Source organism: Cherax quadricarinatus, chromosome 17 (genome assembly GCF_038502225.1).
Source record: "Cherax quadricarinatus isolate ZL_2023a chromosome 17, ASM3850222v1, whole genome shotgun sequence".
NCBI classification, from domain to species: Eukaryota; Metazoa; Arthropoda; class Malacostraca; order Decapoda; family Parastacidae; genus Cherax; species Cherax quadricarinatus.
The window spans coordinates 3,726,425-3,748,812 of record NC_091308.1 but is presented as its reverse complement, the minus strand read 5'-3'; the positions used below and the strand labels follow the sequence as shown (position 1 = coordinate 3,748,812).

General features: G+C 39.5%; 1 protein-coding gene across 2 annotated transcripts in view; it reads right to left on the bottom strand.

The window, feature by feature from the left end:
- Positions 1 to 1,779: 1,779 nt before the first annotated feature.
- The window catches only part of LOC128686440 (sodium-coupled monocarboxylate transporter 1), a 51,710-nt gene continuing 31,101 nt past the window's right edge, over positions 1,780 to 22,388 (bottom strand). Inside the window, exons 3-14 of one of the 2 annotated variants that reach the window (XM_053773362.2) lie at positions 21,247 to 21,380; positions 20,912 to 21,100; positions 18,374 to 18,528; positions 18,117 to 18,257; positions 17,388 to 17,606; positions 16,341 to 16,459; positions 15,260 to 15,414; positions 13,937 to 14,169; positions 8,418 to 8,518; positions 7,398 to 7,598; positions 2,738 to 2,838; positions 1,780 to 1,918 (exon numbers count right to left, since the gene is read on the bottom strand). In XM_053773362.2, the coding sequence (XP_053629337.1) occupies positions 2,789 to 2,838; positions 7,398 to 7,598; positions 8,418 to 8,518; positions 13,937 to 14,169; positions 15,260 to 15,414; positions 16,341 to 16,459; positions 17,388 to 17,606; positions 18,117 to 18,257; positions 18,374 to 18,528; positions 20,912 to 21,100; positions 21,247 to 21,380 (1,697 nt within the window). In that variant the 3' untranslated portion in view covers positions 1,780 to 1,918; positions 2,738 to 2,788. Of the gene's footprint in view, positions 1,919 to 2,737; positions 2,839 to 7,329; positions 7,599 to 8,417; positions 8,519 to 13,936; positions 14,170 to 15,259; positions 15,415 to 16,340; positions 16,460 to 17,387; positions 17,607 to 18,116; positions 18,258 to 18,373; positions 18,529 to 20,911; positions 21,101 to 21,246; positions 21,381 to 22,388 lie in introns of those variants that run through there. The other variant, XM_053773361.1, reaches the window with a different exon arrangement.

Here is a 22,388-nt window from a genome sequence, read left to right as displayed (position 1 = left end):
GCTTGCGCTTTGCCGCAAATATACGTATATTCTGTGTGAATTGGGGCAGCAAGGCGCAGAGCCACTGCAATACGGAGGGTCTTAGGGTCGAGTCGCGTTCCCATTGCCGATATGGGAACTGTTTGGAGGAAGTCCCCGGAGTGATGTGCACTCACAGCCTGGAGATGGGCAATCTCCCTATCTGATGTTGCAGCCCTGAGCATGTTGGCAAGCACCTTTTCAGCGATCGGGCTGTCCCAGCTTGACTGTGAGCCAGTGCTGCACTAGGGTTTGGTGCTGGAGCAGCAAGAGTCTCCCATTCAGTGATAGCACTGGCATAGCTATGGTCTTCTATTCCTGCTGAGTCACTGAGGGTATCAGGAAGAATTTGTCTTATCAACTCGTTTGATGCTATGGAAGAGGATAGGAAAGCTGGTAGAACAATCTAGGAGGATCTGCGTACTCCTAGCCCTCCAAGCCTGACCGGAAGTGAGGCTTGCAACCACTGTCCATCTTCAAGGGAAAGATTCAATACACTCTCTAGCATGGTCTTAAGGAGAGAGTCATATTCCTTGAGTTTTGGACTGCTGAAGGCTGGGGAGCATCTCAGAAAGTAGGTAAGTTTTGGGATTGACAGGCACCTGGTGAGTAGGTAGAAGGCATCGTGTGTCAATGTCTTTCATCCTGCTTTCCATCGTCCGGAGGTCTGAGACTTTTTTTTCTAGGATCAGATCGATGGCATTGGACCCAAGAGGAGCACCAAGGAGAGTGCTATTGGCTGGATCAACGGCTCGTGCTCCTGGTAAAACGGCACTAATATTCTGGATCATCTGTTGATTGGTAGAAACTATTTCACATTTGGTGGGGTTTAAAGATAGGCCCAGGCTTTCTCCCATGTCTGTAATTTTACTGATGTCCTCTAGGAGAGATTCTGTTGTGCCAGCTAGGGTACCATCGTCCAGGAACCAGATATTGAGCTCGCTGGAGAGTGCTTCCGTGACTTCCTTGATAACCAAACAGAATAGAAAAGGGGGCAAGAGGGTCCCCCTGTTGCACGCCCTCAGGGCAAATTTAAAATTATGATGTTTTGAATTTAAACCGCCGAAGACTATGGGGATCTTTCTAATGGACTTAAATATAAGAAGGTATCTGGCAAAGAAATTGCAGTTTAATTTACAATGGACCATCTAAATATTTTGTTCGTTTAAGGAAATATATGTATCAGTGAGCATGAGGCCTCAATGATGCAGTCCAACATTATCATGATGGTTGTAGGCATAGTTGTTAAATATGTACAATCTTTCACTGTAGGCTTCAGTAATTGTCTTAGTTCACTCATGCTGAAACCATAATCAATAAATATTTATAATGGAGAAATACTTGTAAATTCTTATGAGACTTTTTAAAAATTTTGCAATAAAAGGAAAAGCTTAATTAAGACCAAAAACTTTCTTGGCTGATAATATAACCAAGCAAAAACTCATAAATTGCATAGAATTAAAAGAATGTTTAAAATGTGCCTGACTTAACACTGTTAGGTTAACATTGTAATTATAGTCTTCTGTTATTCCTTCATTGTTTCACACTCCATAAAAAGTATTTTATTTACAATAGTAATATCAATTATACAATTTTTCCTGGTAGGAAAATTTTTTGTCAGCTATATCCAACTAAGAGGGAGAGTTGAGGCTGTTTATAGTATCTGAGATAAAGTTCTTAGGATCCTTATGATGATTACTAGGCTGTGTTGAGACGGCTGTTGATGGTAGTGAGGCCGAGGTGGTGGCCCTATTTGCTTCGGACATTTTAATCGCCTCCTTTTCCTTGAGTGTTTCTTGACTGCCGGCATGGCGACTCTTAAAGAACGACCACATACGGTGATAGACCCCACCACAGACTGGATTAACCATCCCTGCTGTATCCTTAGGGTTCACTGCACCTGGAGTCATTCAAGGATAATGAATGAAATATATTAATTTTAACAAGAAGAAATAGACGCTGTTGGGAATATATATTTTATCCTTGGAGAATTAACAACGCGCGGTGATCTAAGAATGCCAAGCATCGCAACTTCCTTCCAATGGGATCCCTGAGTCCTCTATACTGCGACCCACAACAATAGACTCAGTATTAGGTATCTGTTTACTGTTAAGTGAAATGAGGCAACAGATGTAAGGTTTAGTTTGCTGAGTTTTCAACCTTGCGACTGCACACTGATTAATAATGGTGTAATTTATCTCCATATATTACATAAAGGTTTAGTACTTGTTTTTAATAATAATAATCATGAGTACCTCAACCTCTAAAACAGAAGTATGTAAAACAAGCACGTAAAACTAAAGTACGTCTTTGCGTGACAAGGCCTTGCATATAATTTCATCAAAATAGCCAAAGTTTTGCATATGATAATGTCTATGTTTTTGACCAAGGCACATTTCATGTTAATCATGTTTTGTTTGTGAAGGCTGAAAAACAAAATGCAATTTATTCACCTCGTTAACACGAGGTAAATAACCTGTCTTCGAAATCTTTTGTCATGTATCCTTGATTTTTTTATGGGGGTGGAAAAGTTACAGTCAAATATTACGATGTGATATATATTTGTTTTTACTTTGTGGCTGTGTTAATCCGGTGGAGGGCCTCGTTCAAATGACCAAGGTCTCCATTGATTGAATCTCATCAGTGGATCACATTATGACCCAAATATTATACCACCATCTATGACTTAGCTTAAAAAATACTCTAACAATGGTCTCACCAGTACAGAGGGAGACGAAGCTGCTGACTATGTATGTCAGTGCGATGCCAGTCACGCCTGAGTAGCAATAGGACAGCTCGTAGAGAGTTCTCTCTGTGGACCTGTGGAGATGTGTATTCGGCCATTAATTTGCATCTTTTCTACGCCTCAATGTTTTTTTTTTTTAAATTCAAATGCACAAGAGTAAGATCCGATAAAATTTGTGAAACATATCTATAGTTTAATTATCAAATTATTAGCCCAATCAATCATTTTTTGTTCTGATATGTAACCTTTTCATTTGGGAAGACATAATGAAAATAATAATTTCTAATAATTCTGAAGGGAAGTTTAATGAAATATGTATGGCCTAAAGTGACACTTGATTAGATTCAGCTACAACATAAATTGTGATCCTGGTAAACTAGAGTTGAGGCGTGTGGGAAGATCTCAGCTCACAGTTACTCGTACGCTATATACCTGTCCGCCAACCTCTCTAATACTCTGCGCCACAGAATATCACATCACATTCTTTTCCGCTATTGTTCTCAAGTTAGAAAATGTGCAAGTAAATTGCTGTGGCAAGCGACAACTTTGAGCTTTATATACCTGAGAAAACGAAAAGGATGTGTACCCTATCTAAATTATGCTCAGACAAGGGTCCCAGTGTTGTAACATTATCAGAGCTGCATAATTTGTATCTTAAACTCTGAAATGAAAGAAGTGTACATCCATTAGCTAAGGTTATGATAAGTGATATAAATCACAAATAAATTATTACACAAGAGTATGTCACTTAGCCTTGAACATAACATAAGTGGCTACTCTTACTATTATCGTTCACTATTGTTACTCTACCTAAAGTCTATGGAATAGCAAGGGTAGGATGCTATGGAAACCATGTGACTGCATTAGTAGAGAAGGTCCCACTATGGATATTTCCACCATGGCTAGCTCCATTTCCACGGATCAGTTTTTTCCCAAAATCAAAATAATTTTTTTCCAAGGAGTTTATCTTCATTTCATTTCCCTCATATTATTTTTTTGCCACGTTTTTTGCAAATGTGAAAGTTAAATTTTTTCAGTGATCACCTTGACAATGAAATATGGATCCCGGGATATAACCTATACAGACGCGACAGTGTGAACAGGCAAAAGGGATGGAGGGTGTTGGCCTGTACGCCACAAACAACTCCTCACATTACCGATAACTAGAAAAAACCAGGCTTGTGGAGACATGCTAGTTGAATCTCCTAGACAAGGAGGTTACTCAGTTAACTCACCTCCAGCTGTTACTGAGAAGCCCAGGTCAACGCTGAGGGGATCATCATACCTGGAGTTTACCTGGAGAGAGTTCCGGGGGTCAACGCCCCCGCGGCCCGGTCTGTGACCAGGCCTAATGGTGAGTCAAAGCCTGATCAACCAGGCTGTTACTGCTGGTTGCGCGAAGTCCAACGTACGAGCCACAACCTGGCTGGTCAGGTACCGACTTTAGGTGCTTGTCCAGTGCCAGCTTGAAGACAGCCAGGGGTCTATTGGTAATCCCCCTTATGTATGCTGGGAGGCAGTTGAACAGTCTTGGGTCCCTGACACTTGTGTTGTCTCTTAACGTGCTAGTGACACCCCTGCTTTTCATTGGGGGGATGTTGCATCGTCTGCCGAGTCTTTTGCTTTCGTAGTGAGTGATTTTCGTGAGCAAGTTCGGTACTAGTCCCTCTAGGATTTTCCAGGTGTATATAATCATGTATCTCTCCCGCCTGCGTTCCAGGGAGTACAGGTTCAGGAACCTCAAACGCTCCCAGTAATTGAGGTGTTTTATCTCCGTTATGCGTGCCGTGAAGGTTCTCTGTACATTTTCTAGGTCAGCAATTTCACCTGCCTTGAAAGGTGCTGTTAGTGTGCAGCAATATTCCAGTCTAGATAGAACCTGTGTTACGTACCGACGATAAACGGCAGTTTAGTACACGGAAGATTTGTTTGGCTCGATACGCCTTTATATTACATAAATCTAGTTATTTATTCAGTGAATTTCCGTCTATATATATATATATATATATATATATATATATATATATATATATATATATATATATATATATATATATATATATATATATATATATATATATATATATATATATATATATATATATATATATATATATATATATATATATTAAATATAGGGAAGTACCACCTCTATGGCTGGAATGGGGACCCTCATCCTCAGAGAAGACAATAAACCTACCTTAGGGAAAACTCAAGGTTCTCCCCGGAGCTGTTTGAATATTTTCTTCTCCTACCACCCCCTATATTTGATATTCTATGTGAACATTTATTAATAAACAGAATACATTTACAGAAAAACATAAACATGAATACAATGGCACAATGTATCAAAGATTATGAATTTCCTCCAGCTCCTCTGAGACTGGACGCGAGCCAAGTATGCAGTAAGCATTTCCCCTCTGGATGGCTACGCTGAGGTGCTGGAACATGAAAGTGGCTGCCCTTGGGTCCCTGGTGGTGTCGATGAGTCTGGAACCCAATTCTTTAATTAAACGTGTGGCATTTTTTCCCCATGATCCCAAGGTCTCTGATCCCACTGGGACAAATTTATACTGTTGGCTTATGTCCCTGTACTTGCTGATCTTGTACTCCTCCCTGTGGTCAGCAGCTCCTCCCTGTCGCCCCACACTGTGAGGGATATAGGTGTCAGCCAGTGTGGACACACAGGTATAGTCCCATGCTAAGAGCTTGCCATTCTTCCAAGGATAGATGGTGATCCCATTGGGGTGGTTTGCTGGGTTGTGGGTATTGTTGGCTGCTAGTGATCGGGGCTCCCTCTCGGCTGGGCATCCAGCTGTAGCAAGGGTTCTCTTAATGATGTCATTGACCTCAGTGTGTCTTGCATGCCAGCCCTTGGTTTTGGAACAGTTAAGACCATGTAGACCGTATTGGTCTGCTTGCGCTTTGCCGCAAATATACGTATATTCTGTGTGAATTGGGGCAGCAAGGCGCAGAGCCACTGCAATACGGAGGGTCTTAGGGTCGAGTCGCGTTCCCATTGCCGATATGGGAACTGTTTGGAGGAAGTCCCCGGAGTGATGTGCACTCACAGCCTGGAGATGGGCAATCTCCCTATCTGATGTTGCAGCCCTGAGCATGTTGGCAAGCACCTTTTCAGCGATCGGGCTGTCCCAGCTTGACTGTGAGCCAGTGCTGCACTAGGGTTTGGTGCTGGAGCAGCAAGAGTCTCCCATTCAGTGATAGCACTGGCATAGCTATGGTCTTCTATTCCTGCTGAGTCACTGAGGGTATCAGGAAGAATTTGTCTTATCAACTCGTTTGATGCTATGGAAGAGGATAGGAAAGCTGGTAGAACAATCTAGGAGGATCTGCGTACTCCTAGCCCTCCAAGCCTGACCGGAAGTGAGGCTTGCAACCACTGTCCATCTTCAAGGGAAAGATTCAATACACTCTCTAGCATGGTCTTAAGGAGAGAGTCATATTCCTTGAGTTTTGGACTGCTGAAGGCTGGGGAGCATCTCAGAAAGTAGGTAAGTTTTGGGATTGACAGGCACCTGGTGAGTAGGTAGAAGGCATCGTGTGTCAATGTCTTTCATCCTGCTTTCCATCGTCCGGAGGTCTGAGACTTTTTTTTCTAGGATCAGATCGATGGCATTGGACCCAAGAGGAGCACCAAGGAGAGTGCTATTGGCTGGATCAACGGCTCGTGCTCCTGGTAAAACGGCACTAATATTCTGGATCATCTGTTGATTGGTAGAAACTATTTCACATTTGGTGGGGTTTAAAGATAGGCCCAGGCTTTCTCCCATGTCTGTAATTTTACTGATGTCCTCTAGGAGAGATTCTGTTGTGCCAGCTAGGGTACCATCGTCCAGGAACCAGATATTGAGCTCGCTGGAGAGTGCTTCCGTGACTTCCTTGATAACCAAACAGAATAGAAAAGGGGGCAAGAGGGTCCCCCTGTTGCACGCCCTCAGGGCAAATTTAAAATTATGATGTTTTGAATTTAAACCGCCGAAGACTATGGGGATCTTTCTAATGGACTTAAATATAAGAAGGTATCTGGCAAAGAAATTGCAGTTTAATTTACAATGGACCATCTAAATATTTTGTTCGTTTAAGGAAATATATGTATCAGTGAGCATGAGGCCTCAATGATGCAGTCCAACATTATCATGATGGTTGTAGGCATAGTTGTTAAATATGTACAATCTTTCACTGTAGGCTTCAGTAATTGTCTTAGTTCACTCATGCTGAAACCATAATCAATAAATATTTATAATGGAGAAATACTTGTAAATTCTTATGAGACTTTTTAAAAATTTTGCAATAAAAGGAAAAGCTTAATTAAGACCAAAAACTTTCTTGGCTGATAATATAACCAAGCAAAAACTCATAAATTGCATAGAATTAAAAGAATGTTTAAAATGTGCCTGACTTAACACTGTTAGGTTAACATTGTAATTATAGTCTTCTGTTATTCCTTCATTGTTTCACACTCCATAAAAAGTATTTTATTTACAATAGTAATATCAATTATACAATTTTTCCTGGTAGGAAAATTTTTTGTCAGCTATATCCAACTAAGAGGGAGAGTTGAGGCTGTTTATAGTATCTGAGATAAAGTTCTTAGGATCCTTATGATGATTACTAGGCTGTGTTGAGACGGCTGTTGATGGTAGTGAGGCCGAGGTGGTGGCCCTATTTGCTTCGGACATTTTAATCGCCTCCTTTTCCTTGAGTGTTTCTTGACTGCCGGCATGGCGACTCTTAAAGAACGACCACATACGGTGATAGACCCCACCACAGACTGGATTAACCATCCCTGCTGTATCCTTAGGGTTCACTGCACCTGGAGTCATTCAAGGATAATGAATGAAATATATTAATTTTAACAAGAAGAAATAGACGCTGTTGGGAATATATATTTTATCCTTGGAGAATTAACAACGCGCGGTGATCTAAGAATGCCAAGCATCGCAACTTCCTTCCAATGGGATCCCTGAGTCCTCTATACTGCGACCCACAACAATAGACTCAGTATTAGGTATCTGTTTACTGTTAAGTGAAATGAGGCAACAGATGTAAGGTTTAGTTTGCTGAGTTTTCAACCTTGCGACTGCACACTGATTAATAATGGTGTAATTTATCTCCATATATTACATAAAGGTTTAGTACTTGTTTTTAATAATAATAATCATGAGTACCTCAACCTCTAAAACAGAAGTATGTAAAACAAGCACGTAAAACTAAAGTACGTCTTTGCGTGACAAGGCCTTGCATATAATTTCATCAAAATAGCCAAAGTTTTGCATATGATAATGTCTATGTTTTTGACCAAGGCACATTTCATGTTAATCATGTTTTGTTTGTGAAGGCTGAAAAACAAAATGCAATTTATTCACCTCGTTAACACGAGGTAAATAACCTGTCTTCGAAATATTTTGTCATGTATCCTTGATTTTTTTATGGGGGTGGAAAAGTTACAGTCAAATATTACGATGTGATATATATTTGTTTTTACTTTGTGGCTGTGTTAATCCGGTGGAGGGCCTCGTTCAAATGACCAAGGTCTCCATTGATTGAATCTCATCAGTGGATCACATTATGACCCAAATATTATACCACCATCTATGACTTAGCTTAAAAAATACTCTAACAATGGTCTCACCAGTACAGAGGGAGACGAAGCTGCTGACTATGTATGTCAGTGCGATGCCAGTCACGCCTGAGTAGCAATAGGACAGCTCGTAGAGAGTTCTCTCTGTGGACCTGTGGAGATGTGTATTCGGCCATTAATTTGCATCTTTTCTACGCCTCAATGTTTTTTTTTTTTTAAATTCAAATGCACAAGAGTAAGATCCGATAAAATTTGTGAAACATATCTATAGTTTAATTATCAAATTATTAGCCCAATCAATCATTTTTTGTTCTGATATGTAACCTTTTCATTTGGGAAGACATAATGAAAATAATAATTTCTAATAATTCTGAAGGGAAGTTTAATGAAATATGTATGGCCTAAAGTGACACTTGATTAGATTCAGCTACAACATAAATTGTGATCCTGGTAAACTAGAGTTGAGGCGTGTGGGAAGATCTCAGCTCACAGTTACTCGTACGCTATATACCTGTCCGCCAACCTCTCTAATACTCTGCGCCACAGAATATCACATCACATTCTTTTCCGCTATTGTTCTCAAGTTAGAAAATGTGCAAGTAAATTGCTGTGGCAAGCGACAACTTTGAGCTTTATATACCTGAGAAAACGAAAAGGATGTGTACCCTATCTAAATTATGCTCAGACAAGGGTCCCAGTGTTGTAACATTATCAGAGCTGCATAATTTGTATCTTAAACTCTGAAATGAAAGAAGTGTACATCCATTAGCTAAGGTTATGATAAGTGATATAAATCACAAATAAATTATTACACAAGAGTATGTCACTTAGCCTTGAACATAACATAAGTGGCTACTCTTACTATTATCGTTCACTATTGTTACTCTACCTAAAGTCTATGGAATAGCAAGGGTAGGATGCTATGGAAACCATGTGACTGCATTAGTAGAGAAGGTCCCACTATGGATATTTCCACCATGGCTAGCTCCATTTCCACGGATCAGTTTTTTCCCAAAATCAAAATAATTTTTTTCCAAGGAGTTTATCTTCATTTCATTTCCCTCATATTATTTTTTTGCCACGTTTTTTGCAAATGTGAAAGTTAAATTTTTTCAGTGATCACCTTGACAATGAAATATGGATCCCGGGATATAACCTATACAGACGCGACAGTGTGAACAGGCAAAAGGGATGGAGGGTGTTGGCCTGTACGCCACAGAGTCGCTGATATGCTCGGAGCTTCTAAATACCTCTAATGATGTTTACCTGGAGTTTACCTGGAGAGAGTTCCGGGGGTCAACGCCCCCGCAGCCCGGTCTGTGACCAGGCCTCCTGGTGGATCAGAGCCTGATCAACCAGGCTGTTGCTGCTGGCTGCACGCAAACCAACGTACGAGCCACAGCCCGGCTGGTCAGGAACCGACTTTAGGTGCTTGTCCAGTACCAGCTTGAAGACTGCCAGGGGTCTGTTGGTAATCCCCCTTATGTATGCTGGGAGGCAGTTGAACAGTGTCGGGCCCCTGACACTTATTGTATGGTCTCTTAACGTGCTAGTGACACCCCTGCTTTTCATTGGGGGGATGTTGCATCGTCTGCCAAGTCTTTTGCTTTCGTAGTGAGTGATTTTTGTGTGCAAGTTCGGTACTAGTCCCTCTAGGATTTTCCAGGTGTATATAATCACGTATCTCTCCCGCCTGCATTCCAGGGAATACAGGTTTAGGAACCTCAAGCGCTCCCAGTAATTGAGGTGTTTTATCTCCGTTATGAGCGCCGTGAAGGTTCTCTGTACATTTTCTAGGTCAGCAATTTCACCTGCCTTGAAAGGTGCTGTTAGTGTGCAGCAATATTCCAGCCTAGATAGAACAAGTGACCTGAAGAGTGTCATCATGGGCTTGGCCTCCCTAGTTTTGAAGGTTCTCATTATCCATCCTGTCATTTTTCTAGCAGATGCGATTGATACAATGTTATGGTCCTTGAAGGTGAGATCCTCCGACATGATCACTCCCAGGTCTTTGACGCTGGTGTTTCGCTCTATTTTGTGGCCAGAATTTGTTTTGTACTCTAATGAAGATTTAATTTCCTCGTGTTTACCATATCTGAGTAATTGAAATTTCTCATCGTTGAACTTCATATTGTTTTCTGCAGCCCACTGAAAGATTTGGTTGATGTCCGCCTGGAGCCTTGCAGTGTCTGCAATGGAAGACACTGTCATGCAGATTCGGGTGTCATCTGCAAAGGAAGACACGGTGTTGTGGCTGACATTCTTGTCTATGTCGGATATGAGGATGAGGAACAAGATGGGAGCGAGTACTGTGCCTTGTGGAACAGAGCTTTTCACCGTAGCTAAAGTTTTGGCAGTAAATATCGAGAACCAAATCATGGTCATTATGGTTGTATACAAGCCTCCGGATGCAACTTCCCAACAATTTCAGGAACAGCTTTTGAAAATAGACCACTGTCAGGAAAATCTTTCATCTCCTGCTCCAATCATCTTGCTCCTGGGGGATTTCAACCTAAGGCCCCTAAAGTGGAGGAATGTAGCAAATGATGCAGTAGCAGAGATAACACCAGGAGGCAGCTCAGATGAAAACTCACACACACACGAGCTTTAAATATCTCTGCACCAAATTCACCTTATACCAGCAAAAAATAGAGCCAACAAGATTGGAGATTACACTGGCCCTCATCTTCACTAACAATGATGATCTGATACGAAATATTACCATATCAAAAACATATACTCAGATCACAACATAATAGAGGTTCAGACATGTATGCTCGGGGCCCCAGACCAAAAACATGTGACCAGTCACGAGGGAGCCTTCACCAAATTCGACTTCAATAACGAAAACATAAGGTGGGACCAAGTCAACCAAGTCCTAAATGATATAAACTGGGAAGATATCTGAAGCAAAACGGATCCAGTCCTATGTCTAGAACAAATTGACTCTTTGGCACTCGAGGTATGCTCAAGGCATATTTCTTTAAGGAAAAGGAAGAGATGTAAACTAGAAAGAGAAAGGCGCTCCCTATACAGGCAAAGGCAAAAAGAAGCCAATAAATCTGTAATACGAAGGGAGGCACTGGTCAGACAAATAGCAAACATCGAACTAAAGCTAAAGGAATCATACAGGAGTCAAGAATCTCGGGAAGAACTAAAAAGTCGTAAATGAAATTGAGAGAAACCCAAAATATTTCTTTTCTTATGCCAAATCAAAGTCGAGAACTATATCCAGTATTGGGCCTCTACTTAAACGAGATGGGTCCTACACAGATGACAGCAAGGAAATGAGTGAGCTACTCAAGTCCCAATATGACTCGGTTTTTAGTGAGCTGTTAACCAGACTGAGAGTCGAAGACCTAAATGAATTTTTTATGACTTCGAAAAGGCGATAAATGATATACCCATGCACTCTGTCCCAGGCCCAGATTCACGTAACTCCGTGTTCATCAAGAACTGCAAGAAGCCCCTATCATGTGCTTTAACAACCTATGGAGAGGGAGCATGGACACAGGGGTCGTCCCACAGCTGCTAAAAGCAACAGACATAGCCCCACTCCACAAAGGGGGAAGTAAAGCAATAGTAAAGAACTACAGACCGATAGCGCTAACATCCGATATCATAAAAATCTTTGAAAGGGTTCTAAGAAGCAAGATCGCCACCCATCTATACACCCATCAATTACACAGCCCAGGGCAACATGGGTTTAAAGCAGGTCGCTCCTGCCTATCCCAACTACTGGACCACTATGAAAAGGTCCTGGATGTTCTAGAAGACAAACAAAATGCAGATGTAGTATACACAGACTTTGCAAAAGCCCTTGACAAGTAAGACCATGGTGTAACAGCGCACAAAATGAGTGATAAAGGAATAACAGGAAAAGTTGGTAGATGGATCTATTATTTCCTAACAGAACACAAAGAGTAGTAGTAAACAGAGTAAAGTCTGAGGCGGCTACGGTGAAAAGCTCTGTTCCACAAGGCACAGTACTCGCTCCCATCCTGTTCCCCATCCTCATGACATAGACAGGGATGTAAGCCACAGTACCGTGTCTTCCTTTGGAGATGATACCCGAATTTGCATGACAGTGTCCTCCACTGAAGGCACTGCAAGACTCCAGGCGGACATCAACCAAATTTTTAAATGGGCCGCAGAAAACAATATGAAGTTCAATGATGAGAAATCTCAATTACTTCGATATGGAAAACGTGAGGAAATTAAAACTGTATCGGAGTATAAAACAAATTCCAACTACACAATAGAGCGAAAAACTAAAGACCTGGGAGTGATAATATCAGGGGATCTCACCTTCAAAGACCACAACATTGCATCAATCGCATCTGCTAGAAAAATGACAGTATGGATAATGAGGACTTTCAAAACTAGGGATGTCAAGCTCATGATGACACTCTTCAGGTCGCTTGTTCTATCTTGGCTGGGATATTGCTGCACACTAACACCACCTTTCAAGGCAGGTGAAACTACTTACCTTGAAAATGTACAGAGAACCTTTACGGCACGCTTAACTGCGATAACACACCTCAGTTACTGGGAACGCTTAAAGTTGCTTAAAGTTAACCCGTAATCGCTAGAACGCGGCGGGAGAGATACATGATTATATGCACTTGGAAAATCCTAAAGGGATTAGTACCAAATTTGCACACGAAAATCACTCCCTACGAAAGCAAAAGACTCGGAAAACGATGCAACATCCTCCGAATGAAAAGCAGGGCGCCACTAGCACGATGAGAGACAGAACAATAAGTGTCAGGAGCCCAAGACTCTTCAACTGCCTCCCAGCATACATAAGGGGGATTACCAACAGACCCCTGGCTGTCTTCAAGAAGGGGCTGGACAGGCACCTAAAGTTAGTACCTGATCAGCCGAGCTGTGGTTCATACGTCGGGTTGCGTGCAACCAACTGTCACAGCCTGGTTGATCAGGCGATGATCCACCATGAGGCCTGGTTACAAACCGAGCCGCGGGGGCGCAGAACAGGGAAACCCTCTCCAGATATACTCCAGGTAATTATGTATAAAAATTAAGGTCAATGAAATATAGGTAGTGTTGTCTTTAGAGTTTTATACTTATGCCATACCATTCTGCACTCTCTTCTCAACCGTAATCTATCTGTACATAAGTTTCATTTTACCAATTCAAGGACCCCCAATGAAAATAAATCACTTTGACTTTTTTGGGTTATCTTAGGTAATCTACACATATACTGTTATGTATGATAATCTATGTAACTGTTTTTATGTGTACCTGTACCTGAATAAACTTAAACTGAATTTATCACGGCTGATACACAGCTACATGTATCCCACACATAGAAGACTGAAACTTACGACAACTTTTCGGTCCGACTTGGACCATTAGTTGGATTATTTTTATTTTCACGACTAAAATATTTTCCTTTTTGTCAATCCCACCAGGTATAGCTGGGGCAAGATCGGTCATGGTAACGATATTAATGTGAAGTTCTAGTGTGAATAGGCAGCTAATTTAAGGCAGCGTGGATATATTGCTCAGCGTGTAGTTTCATTAATAAATATTTTGGAAATACTGACCCCTGAGAAATAGTACTGATGGGTAGCACAGCGTCAGCTGGAGAGGTGGTGGCCAACACGTTATCAGTCGCTGAGGTGGTGCTGAGGGTGCTGTTCAAGAGGAGCGTGAGGTTCCCTGCGCAGCCTTCAGTAGAGAGCGGAAGGCGGACTAGTGACCCGCCGCCTCTCACAAACTTCCCTATAACTAACCACATATTGAAGGAGAAGGAGAAGATGAGACCCACGATGGCGCCCTGAAGTGAACAAAAATGAAAGCGGTCTTAATGTACAGATGGTATTACATACTGCAATCTGAAATTGCTGCAGTAATTTTATTAAACACTTTATTATTAAGATAGTCACATTATTATTATTATTATTATTATTATTATAATTAAGGGGGAAACACTAAACCCGTAGGATTATACAGAGCCTGTGTGGGGATGTGGAAGGCATTCAGGTTTATTTTGGGGAACTGGAACACATATCCAATTCCCTAGATCAAGAGCCTCTCATCAACATCAAGGAACCTTCCTTGAGGGGTAAGATAGTCATAAAGTTGTGACAAGTTGATATTTAATTCAGCAAGTAAATAACTATGAGGTGACAGATGGTGGTTAAAGGACACTTTCAGCTAATGCGACGTTTCACCCTTTTGGGAGCTCAACCCCTTGGGGGAATATTAAGTATATGGAATACATAAATACCAGTGGTATATAAAAATATGGAGGAACTCAGTCGCTGCTTGAAGTCTGGTGCAGGACACAGATGAGATCAAGTGTGTCTGGTTAGGACATTTTGTTATTAATATGTTGATTTAAGGCTATCTGTGCAATAGATTTAAATAAAATGTGCATCTGTCTTGTTCTATGGTGTTGGAGATGTGGATGGTGGAAATGTCCAGGCACTTTTATTCGGTTTTATAATTTTCTTTGGCAATAAAATGAGATTGTTTCCAGTTTATGATGTGTGAATGTTAGCTCCGGTGCTCATGTATACATTACATGACTTATTCGTTCTGTATACATATTTTTTTCTTGTGGACTAGTATTTAAATCTATTGTTGTCTTGCCTACATAGAAGCCATCAAACCACTGTAAGGTCTGTTATAGACGCATACACTAATTGTATCCTTGTTGGGATGAAATTTTATGGTGGAAAGAAGAGTAATGTTCATGTTGGGTTTCTGGAGAAGGTACGTTATGGCTACTGCTGTACGTGTAAGTCAGGTGGAAAGTGTGAATAAGAATAGCAACTGCCAGGAGTTATATTTATACAAGTATTGTATTATGCATTACCTTTCTGTTTTAATACGATAAAGAAATTTTAATATATATTATTTACCTTTGCATTAACCCACGGTGCACACATTCCCGAGAAAAAGACACCAGCGAGTGGTCCAGCAATGGATGAAAGGATGCTATTTGACACGTGGTAGATGCCTCCCATCTTCTCCACCAACAGACTCAAACATACAGCTAACATTCCAGTTATTAAAGCTGAAATAAAGGAGTGAATTTTCAAGCTGGTTATGCAATAAATGGCTTTAGTCTCTACTATTAGGAGACTCGAAAAGAAAATCTCACACCTCAGATTGGAGGTATTGTATTACTTATCCTTTCACTATGAAAATCATCAATAAGCCCTTATAAATAAACTACAGACTTTGGCCAGTGCTAAGACTCTTGAGTAGCTCTCGGAGGTTCTTAGCAACTGCTGACAGAATGAAAAAGATGGGGGACTGTGAAGCTTTTTATTAGCAAAAACAAGGCAGGAACACATGAAGCAGCTACTCTGACATACATGACATTTTACCAGTTTACTGCAACAAATAGCAAAGTTTACCTAAAACACCACTCACCCATCATAGTTTTCTTGCCATGTGTGAAAGCCAAAACTAAAGTTTAACAGTCCTGGCTGATAGCGTCCAGGCAAGAAAATATGAGCAAGTTTAACATAGTGTGATGCTTACTATAAGACTGTAAGGATATTTAATGTGTTTTAGTAAATATATGTTCTCGGTGTAGATTATACGCGGAATTCTTTGAATTTCCTGCTGCCCACGAGGCTGCAGCATGGTGATGAGAGGATGAAGTATTCTATCAGTATTCCAGTAGCACCTTCAAAATCAACATTTGAAAAATTTTATTGTTACAAATCAGGTATATAATGACGACAAACTGATGAGTGACACTTATGCAATGTTAAGTAAGTTTATTATGGGAATTTTTGTCTCACCAGGCGCTGTATGAATCAAATAAAGAAATCGAAAAAAAAGAGGGGAATAAACAGAAGCGTGAATGTCAGTTAAGCTTAGGAGGACAGTGTCCCCATAGCCTAAAATCCATGTACCCCAAACTCTGGATATAATGAAGTTCTCATGTTCTGCAACTGTACTGCCAAGGTCAATGAGAGCAATACTTACAGAGGAGCTTGACAACGTTGGTGGCGCTGGCATCACTGAGGCGATGGAAGTAAGGGCGATCCTTCAAGAAGTCTTCCCAGATTATACAAGCGAACGAGTTGCCACAGGACGATAGTGTACTGTTGGAAGATACAGATGTTCAGGGTCATACAATGTATTGATTGTGGGTAGAGTAACCTCTATGTTGAGGAATCCTGAAGGAACAACATGGATTTGTTGACTCGCACACATTTTGTGATTTTTTAAAATGAATATTTGGTTCTGGAATGCCAATTCCAGAACCAGATATTCGAATGTGACGAATATTCGTCAAATATTCGTCCAGTCACAGCTTGAATTCCATTGAATGGACGACAACACCTTTCAGCAATCAACTGATTAAAACTGGACAAATGAATGAGTGTTGCAAATAAATGTACTGGTCACTGTTTCGGCTTTATATTTATCTGTCAAAATACAAAAAAAATATTTTAATGTTTGCTTCATTTCGTCTGGTATCATGAAATGTTTATTAATCAATTCTCAAGGTTCTCAGAAAGAATAAAAATAATTATCTTTTTTGATGAGGCAGTTCTGGTAAAGATGATAAGATGAATATGAATATTTTATATTTTTTTACCAAGCAGTAATAAAAAACATTTTAAAAGGTTCATAACTATGTAACATTAGCAGATTTTATTATAACTTAGGCTTTTACATGAAAATATGTTAAAATATGTTTTTGTAGAGTATGCTAAATCCATGCGAGAATATTCAACTGTGTAAGGAGTTTACATTTTTTAGCAAAACGTACGCAACAAGTTAACGAATAAAGATAATGCCAGAAATTAGAGATTTAAAATACGAGGAAAGACTGAAGATAATATTGTTGCCGTTGTTAGATGACAAGGAGTAAAGGTAATACTATAACCATCCATTAGTTCAAGAGAAGCTATGAAAAACAGACATGGAAGATATCTTGAAATTAGTAATGGATAAGGGCAAGAACACACATAATGTAAAAGTTAGCATAGTGTATAATGCACAACTATGTAAGTGAGGACCTACCTGAGTACACTGCCATATACACCAGCAACGAAGATGCCGGCCATGCCTGTCAGGTGACTCAACTTGTCCATCACTAAGAACGGGATAATCTGATCAGTCTTCTTTATCTTGCCCGAGGTCAATGGGTCACAGTCACTATAGCTGGCATAAGCTACAAGTCCGGAGAAGTAAAAGACTATCCACAGCATGTACAGTCCCACCACGAATGCATAAAGTAATCTGCAGAGTACAACATCTTGATAATTTATGACAGTGTGCGTGTATTTACCTTGATATATATATACTGAGTTCTGGAATTTAGACTCGACTCCTAAAGTTTCTGTTGACTGATGCGGAAAATATATTTACATGCTGAAATTTTTACGAAGGACAGAATTACCAGATTTACATAACGAAGTATATACCAGTGACTTATTTAATCAGAAATATACCAACTCTTTGCATTCTGCTGATGAGGATCCCAAATCGAGATCGAAATACACATGCCACTATTCTTCTCTTTTTGTTTACATATGAGTTATTTCTAACAGTGACAAATTTTTCTTGACACGACATATATATATATATATATATATATATATATATATATATATATATATATATATATATATATATATATATATATATATATATATATATATATATATATATATATATATATATATATATATATATATATATATATATACGCAGTACTTTATCCACATATTGTTTACTGTTAAAAATTACCTTTGTGATATTTGAAGTGTCCTGACGGAGGCAAACCTCTGGTATGTAATTTGAGTAAAGCCAACTCCGTTCACCATGATGAAGAAACCATATACCAAAGTTGACCAGAAGGTGTGGCGCTCGTAGGGACTGGTATCAAAACTGAAGATGAAGTACAGAAAATATTTAACTGGCACGAGCTTCAATGACTACGGATGTGTTGTAATGTGAAAGTGATCCAAAATGAATGTTTAAAAAGAAAACGCTGGTAAACTCACTTAAAAAACTGAATGCGACCTCCATGGTCAGCGATGGACCACACGTTGCCAACACCGCCCAGGTCGATGCAACAGATAATGACCACCACCAACACACCACAGAACATCATCAACGTCTGTAATACATCAGTGTACACCACTGCCTTCACGCCTCCCTGAGATACAAAGTTATAAGTTAGCAGTGTGTTTGTCATTTCAGTCAGAATGCTGGCATGGCAAGTAAGGAGAGTCAAGCATTATGAACAACAATGGGGGATTATTCTACTGATGTTTAACATGAGCATATAACTATGACCTTTAACTAACTTAATCTGAACAATGATTTTTACCAGATTATTTACATCCATATAAGTAAAGTTTCGAAATATTTTATTACTTGAGCTCAAAACTTGCACAGTGATATTTCCATTAATGATTCAGGTTTATTGACCGTAGTTGTATTCAGAAACAAAAGTTCAATATTAAAGCTAATTGTCTTTCTGATTTATCATCTATTGATTACAGAAAACAGTTTCAGCTAATATCGTTCCATTAACATCAACTCTTCTCTTCACTATCACCTCGCACACCATCTTCCGCACCTCAGTCATATACCGCTAAATGACATGGGATTAACATTTCCCAGGAATATGATAATTATATGGAGTACAGTGACAGACTGTTGTAAACAGTGACACAGATTGTTCATTATGACTGGCAAGATATGTCTCACATTAAGTCACTGATTCTGTGTTTATTTTTCCATGACATATCGTTGAGAGGTATGAGAACATATGTACTATGCAAGCTTTAAGGGCTATTGGATAGGACAGTTGGGTCATAGATGGTGAAAGTTAAGAACTGCTGTGTGTAAAACTTTCCTATAGTAAGCCTCATAGTTCACTGATACAGACCTGGATCTGCTACCAGTTATGACCACAGTTCGAGTCCCTGGTCAATTAGCAAAAACTTATTTAAAATTAAGTCCCGTCTAAAATTTTCTTTTATACGTTTAAAGATATATTTTATTCATTTATGTTAGTGTAAAAATTAATAATTTTGTACAAGAAGAACCTTAGAAAACTTACCTAACCTTATTATAACAAGCGCAATTTAATTTAGCCAACTCCAACTAAATATATTTTAGATAAGTTTACAATAATTTAATAATAAACAAACACAATAAAATATATTTTTTTTCGTTAGGTTCAAAATGATTTTAGCGAAATTACTGCATGCACAAATTTTCGCTTGTCTTATTCGGCAAGAAGACCGTTGCTATTTAAGCCAAAATCGCAAGTTTTACCTATTCGTCACGATATATATATATATATATATATATATATATATATATATATATATATATATATATATATATATATGTATATTTTTTTTTTTTTTTTTATTAACACACTGGCCGATTCCCACCAAGGCAGGGTGGCCCGAAAAAGAAAAACTTTCACCATCATTCACTCCATCACTGTCTTGCCAGAAGGGTGCTTTACACTACAGTTTTTAAACTGCAACATTAACACCCCTCCTTCAGAGTGCAGGCACTGTACTTCCCATCTCCAGGACTCAAGTCCGGCCTGCCGGTTTCCCTGAATCCCTTCATAAATGTTACTTTGCTCACACTCCAACAGCACGTCAAGTATTAAAAACCATTTGTCTCCATTCACTCCTATCAAACACGCTCACACATGCCTGCTGGAAGTCCAAGCCCCTCGCACACAAAACCTCCTTTACCCCCTCCCTCCAACCCTTCCTAGGCCGACCCCTACCCCGCCTTCCTTCCACTACAGACTGATACACTCTTGAAGTCACTCTGTTTCGCTCCATCCTCTCTACATGTCCGAACCACCTCATATATATATATATATATATATATATATATAATTTTTTTTTCAGCACACCGGCCGTATCCCACCAAGGCAGGGTGGCCCAAAAAGAAAAACGAAAGTTTCTCTTTTTAAATTTAGTAATTTATACAGGAGAAGGAGTTACTAGCCCCTTGCTCCCGGCATTTTAGTCGCCTCTTACAACACGCATGGCTTATGGAGGAAGAATTCTGTTCCACTTCCCCATGGAGATAAGAGGAAATAAACAAGAACAAGAACTAGAAAGAAAATAGAAGAAAACCCAGAGGGGTGTGTATATATATGCTTGTACATGTATGTGTAGTGTGACCTAAGTGTAGGTAGAAGTAGCAAGACGTACCTGAAATCTTGCATGTTTAAGAGACAGAAAAAAGACACCAGCAATCCTACCATTATGTAAAACAATTACAGGATTCCGTTTTACAGTCACTTGGCAGGACGGTAGTACCTCCCTGGGCGGTTGCTGTCTACCAACTTACTACCTACACACACACACACACACACACACATATATATATATATATACATATATATATATATATATATATATATATATATATATATATATATATATATATATATATATATATATATATATATATATATATATATATATATATATCATTGGTAGTTAATTTCCTATAATGACAATCATAACACTGTGACTAAAAGTAATACTCACAATAGTTATATAGAAGGTGCAGATAGTTCCCATGATGAGCGAGGAGGCCCAGGTGGAGAGTCCAGTGACTGTAGTCAGTGCTAGTGTTGGAGCGTATAGACACATGCCCATGTAGAGGAAGTTATTGAGCAACATAGTCAAAGTTGACAGTGTCCTCAACCAGCGCGATTTGAACCTCAGTAGTATATACTGCAATATTTATCAACAATTATACTGAAGGACCAGAGGACATTAGGAACCTTTTAATACTTAGTCTTATACAAGAATTTTGTAGAAATTTGTAATTTCAATAAAGAAAACATGAGAAAGAATATTTAATAAATCCAGCAATTTACCTCATTGATGGAGACGACTTTGAGCTCATAGAGAATCGGAAGAATGACATGACCAACAAAGAGAGAACCCGGGATGCAACCTAATAAAACAGTAGTGAGCTGTGTGCCGTAGAAATACATCTCGGTGGGGTTACCTGCAGGAGATTCTTGTTATTGGTAGACCGAGAGACTCGAAGTAACGAACACTCAACTCCAGCACATTGCTGCCTTACACAAACAATGGCATGTTGTTATTAAAGTTGTAATAATAGTGTATACAACACTGAAAGCTTGGTTCTCTGCAACAAATGTAATGTTACATGCAACTTGTATATGGTAACACAGAGAAGTACAGGTAATGTGTACGATAACTTCCTTACTACACTTTCCAATGAAGTGTTTGTCGATATTACACATTCCAAAAAATATATTTAATCTATAAAAGCACTAACCATCTTGGAGAAGCTGGTCAGTGTATTTGTATTTGATTGTAAATGAAAGCAAGTGAAATTACTGAATTTGAATCCAAAGAAATATAATTTTAACTTAGTCTAAATTCCATGTCAAATTAAAATTAGTTTCAATGGAATATATATATATTGAGAGTCCAGGTAGTAGGTTGGTAGACAGCAACCACCCAGGGAAGTACTACCGTCCTGCCAGGTGACTGTAAAACAGAAACCTGTAACTGTTTTGGATGATGGTAGGATTGCTGGTTTCTTTTTCTGTCTCATAAACACGCTAGATAACAGGGATATCTTGCTACTCCTACTTACACTTTGGTCACACTTCACAGACACGCACATGCATATATATATATATACATACATCTAGGTTTTTCTCCTTTTTCTAAATAGCTCTTGTTCTTCTTTATTTCTTCTATTGTCCATGGGGAAGTGGAAAAGAATCTTTCCTCCGTAAGCCATGCGTGTCGTATGAGGCGACTAAAATGCCGGGCTAGTAACCCCTTCTCCTGTAGACATTTACTAAAAAAGAGAAGAAGAAAAACTTTATAAAACTGGGATGCTTGAATGTGCGTGGATGTAGTGCGGATGACAAGAAACAGATGATTGCTGATGTTATGAATGAAAAGAAGTTGGATGTCCTGGCCCTAGGCGAAACAAAGCTGAAGGGGGTAGGGGAGTTTCGGTGGGGGGAAATAA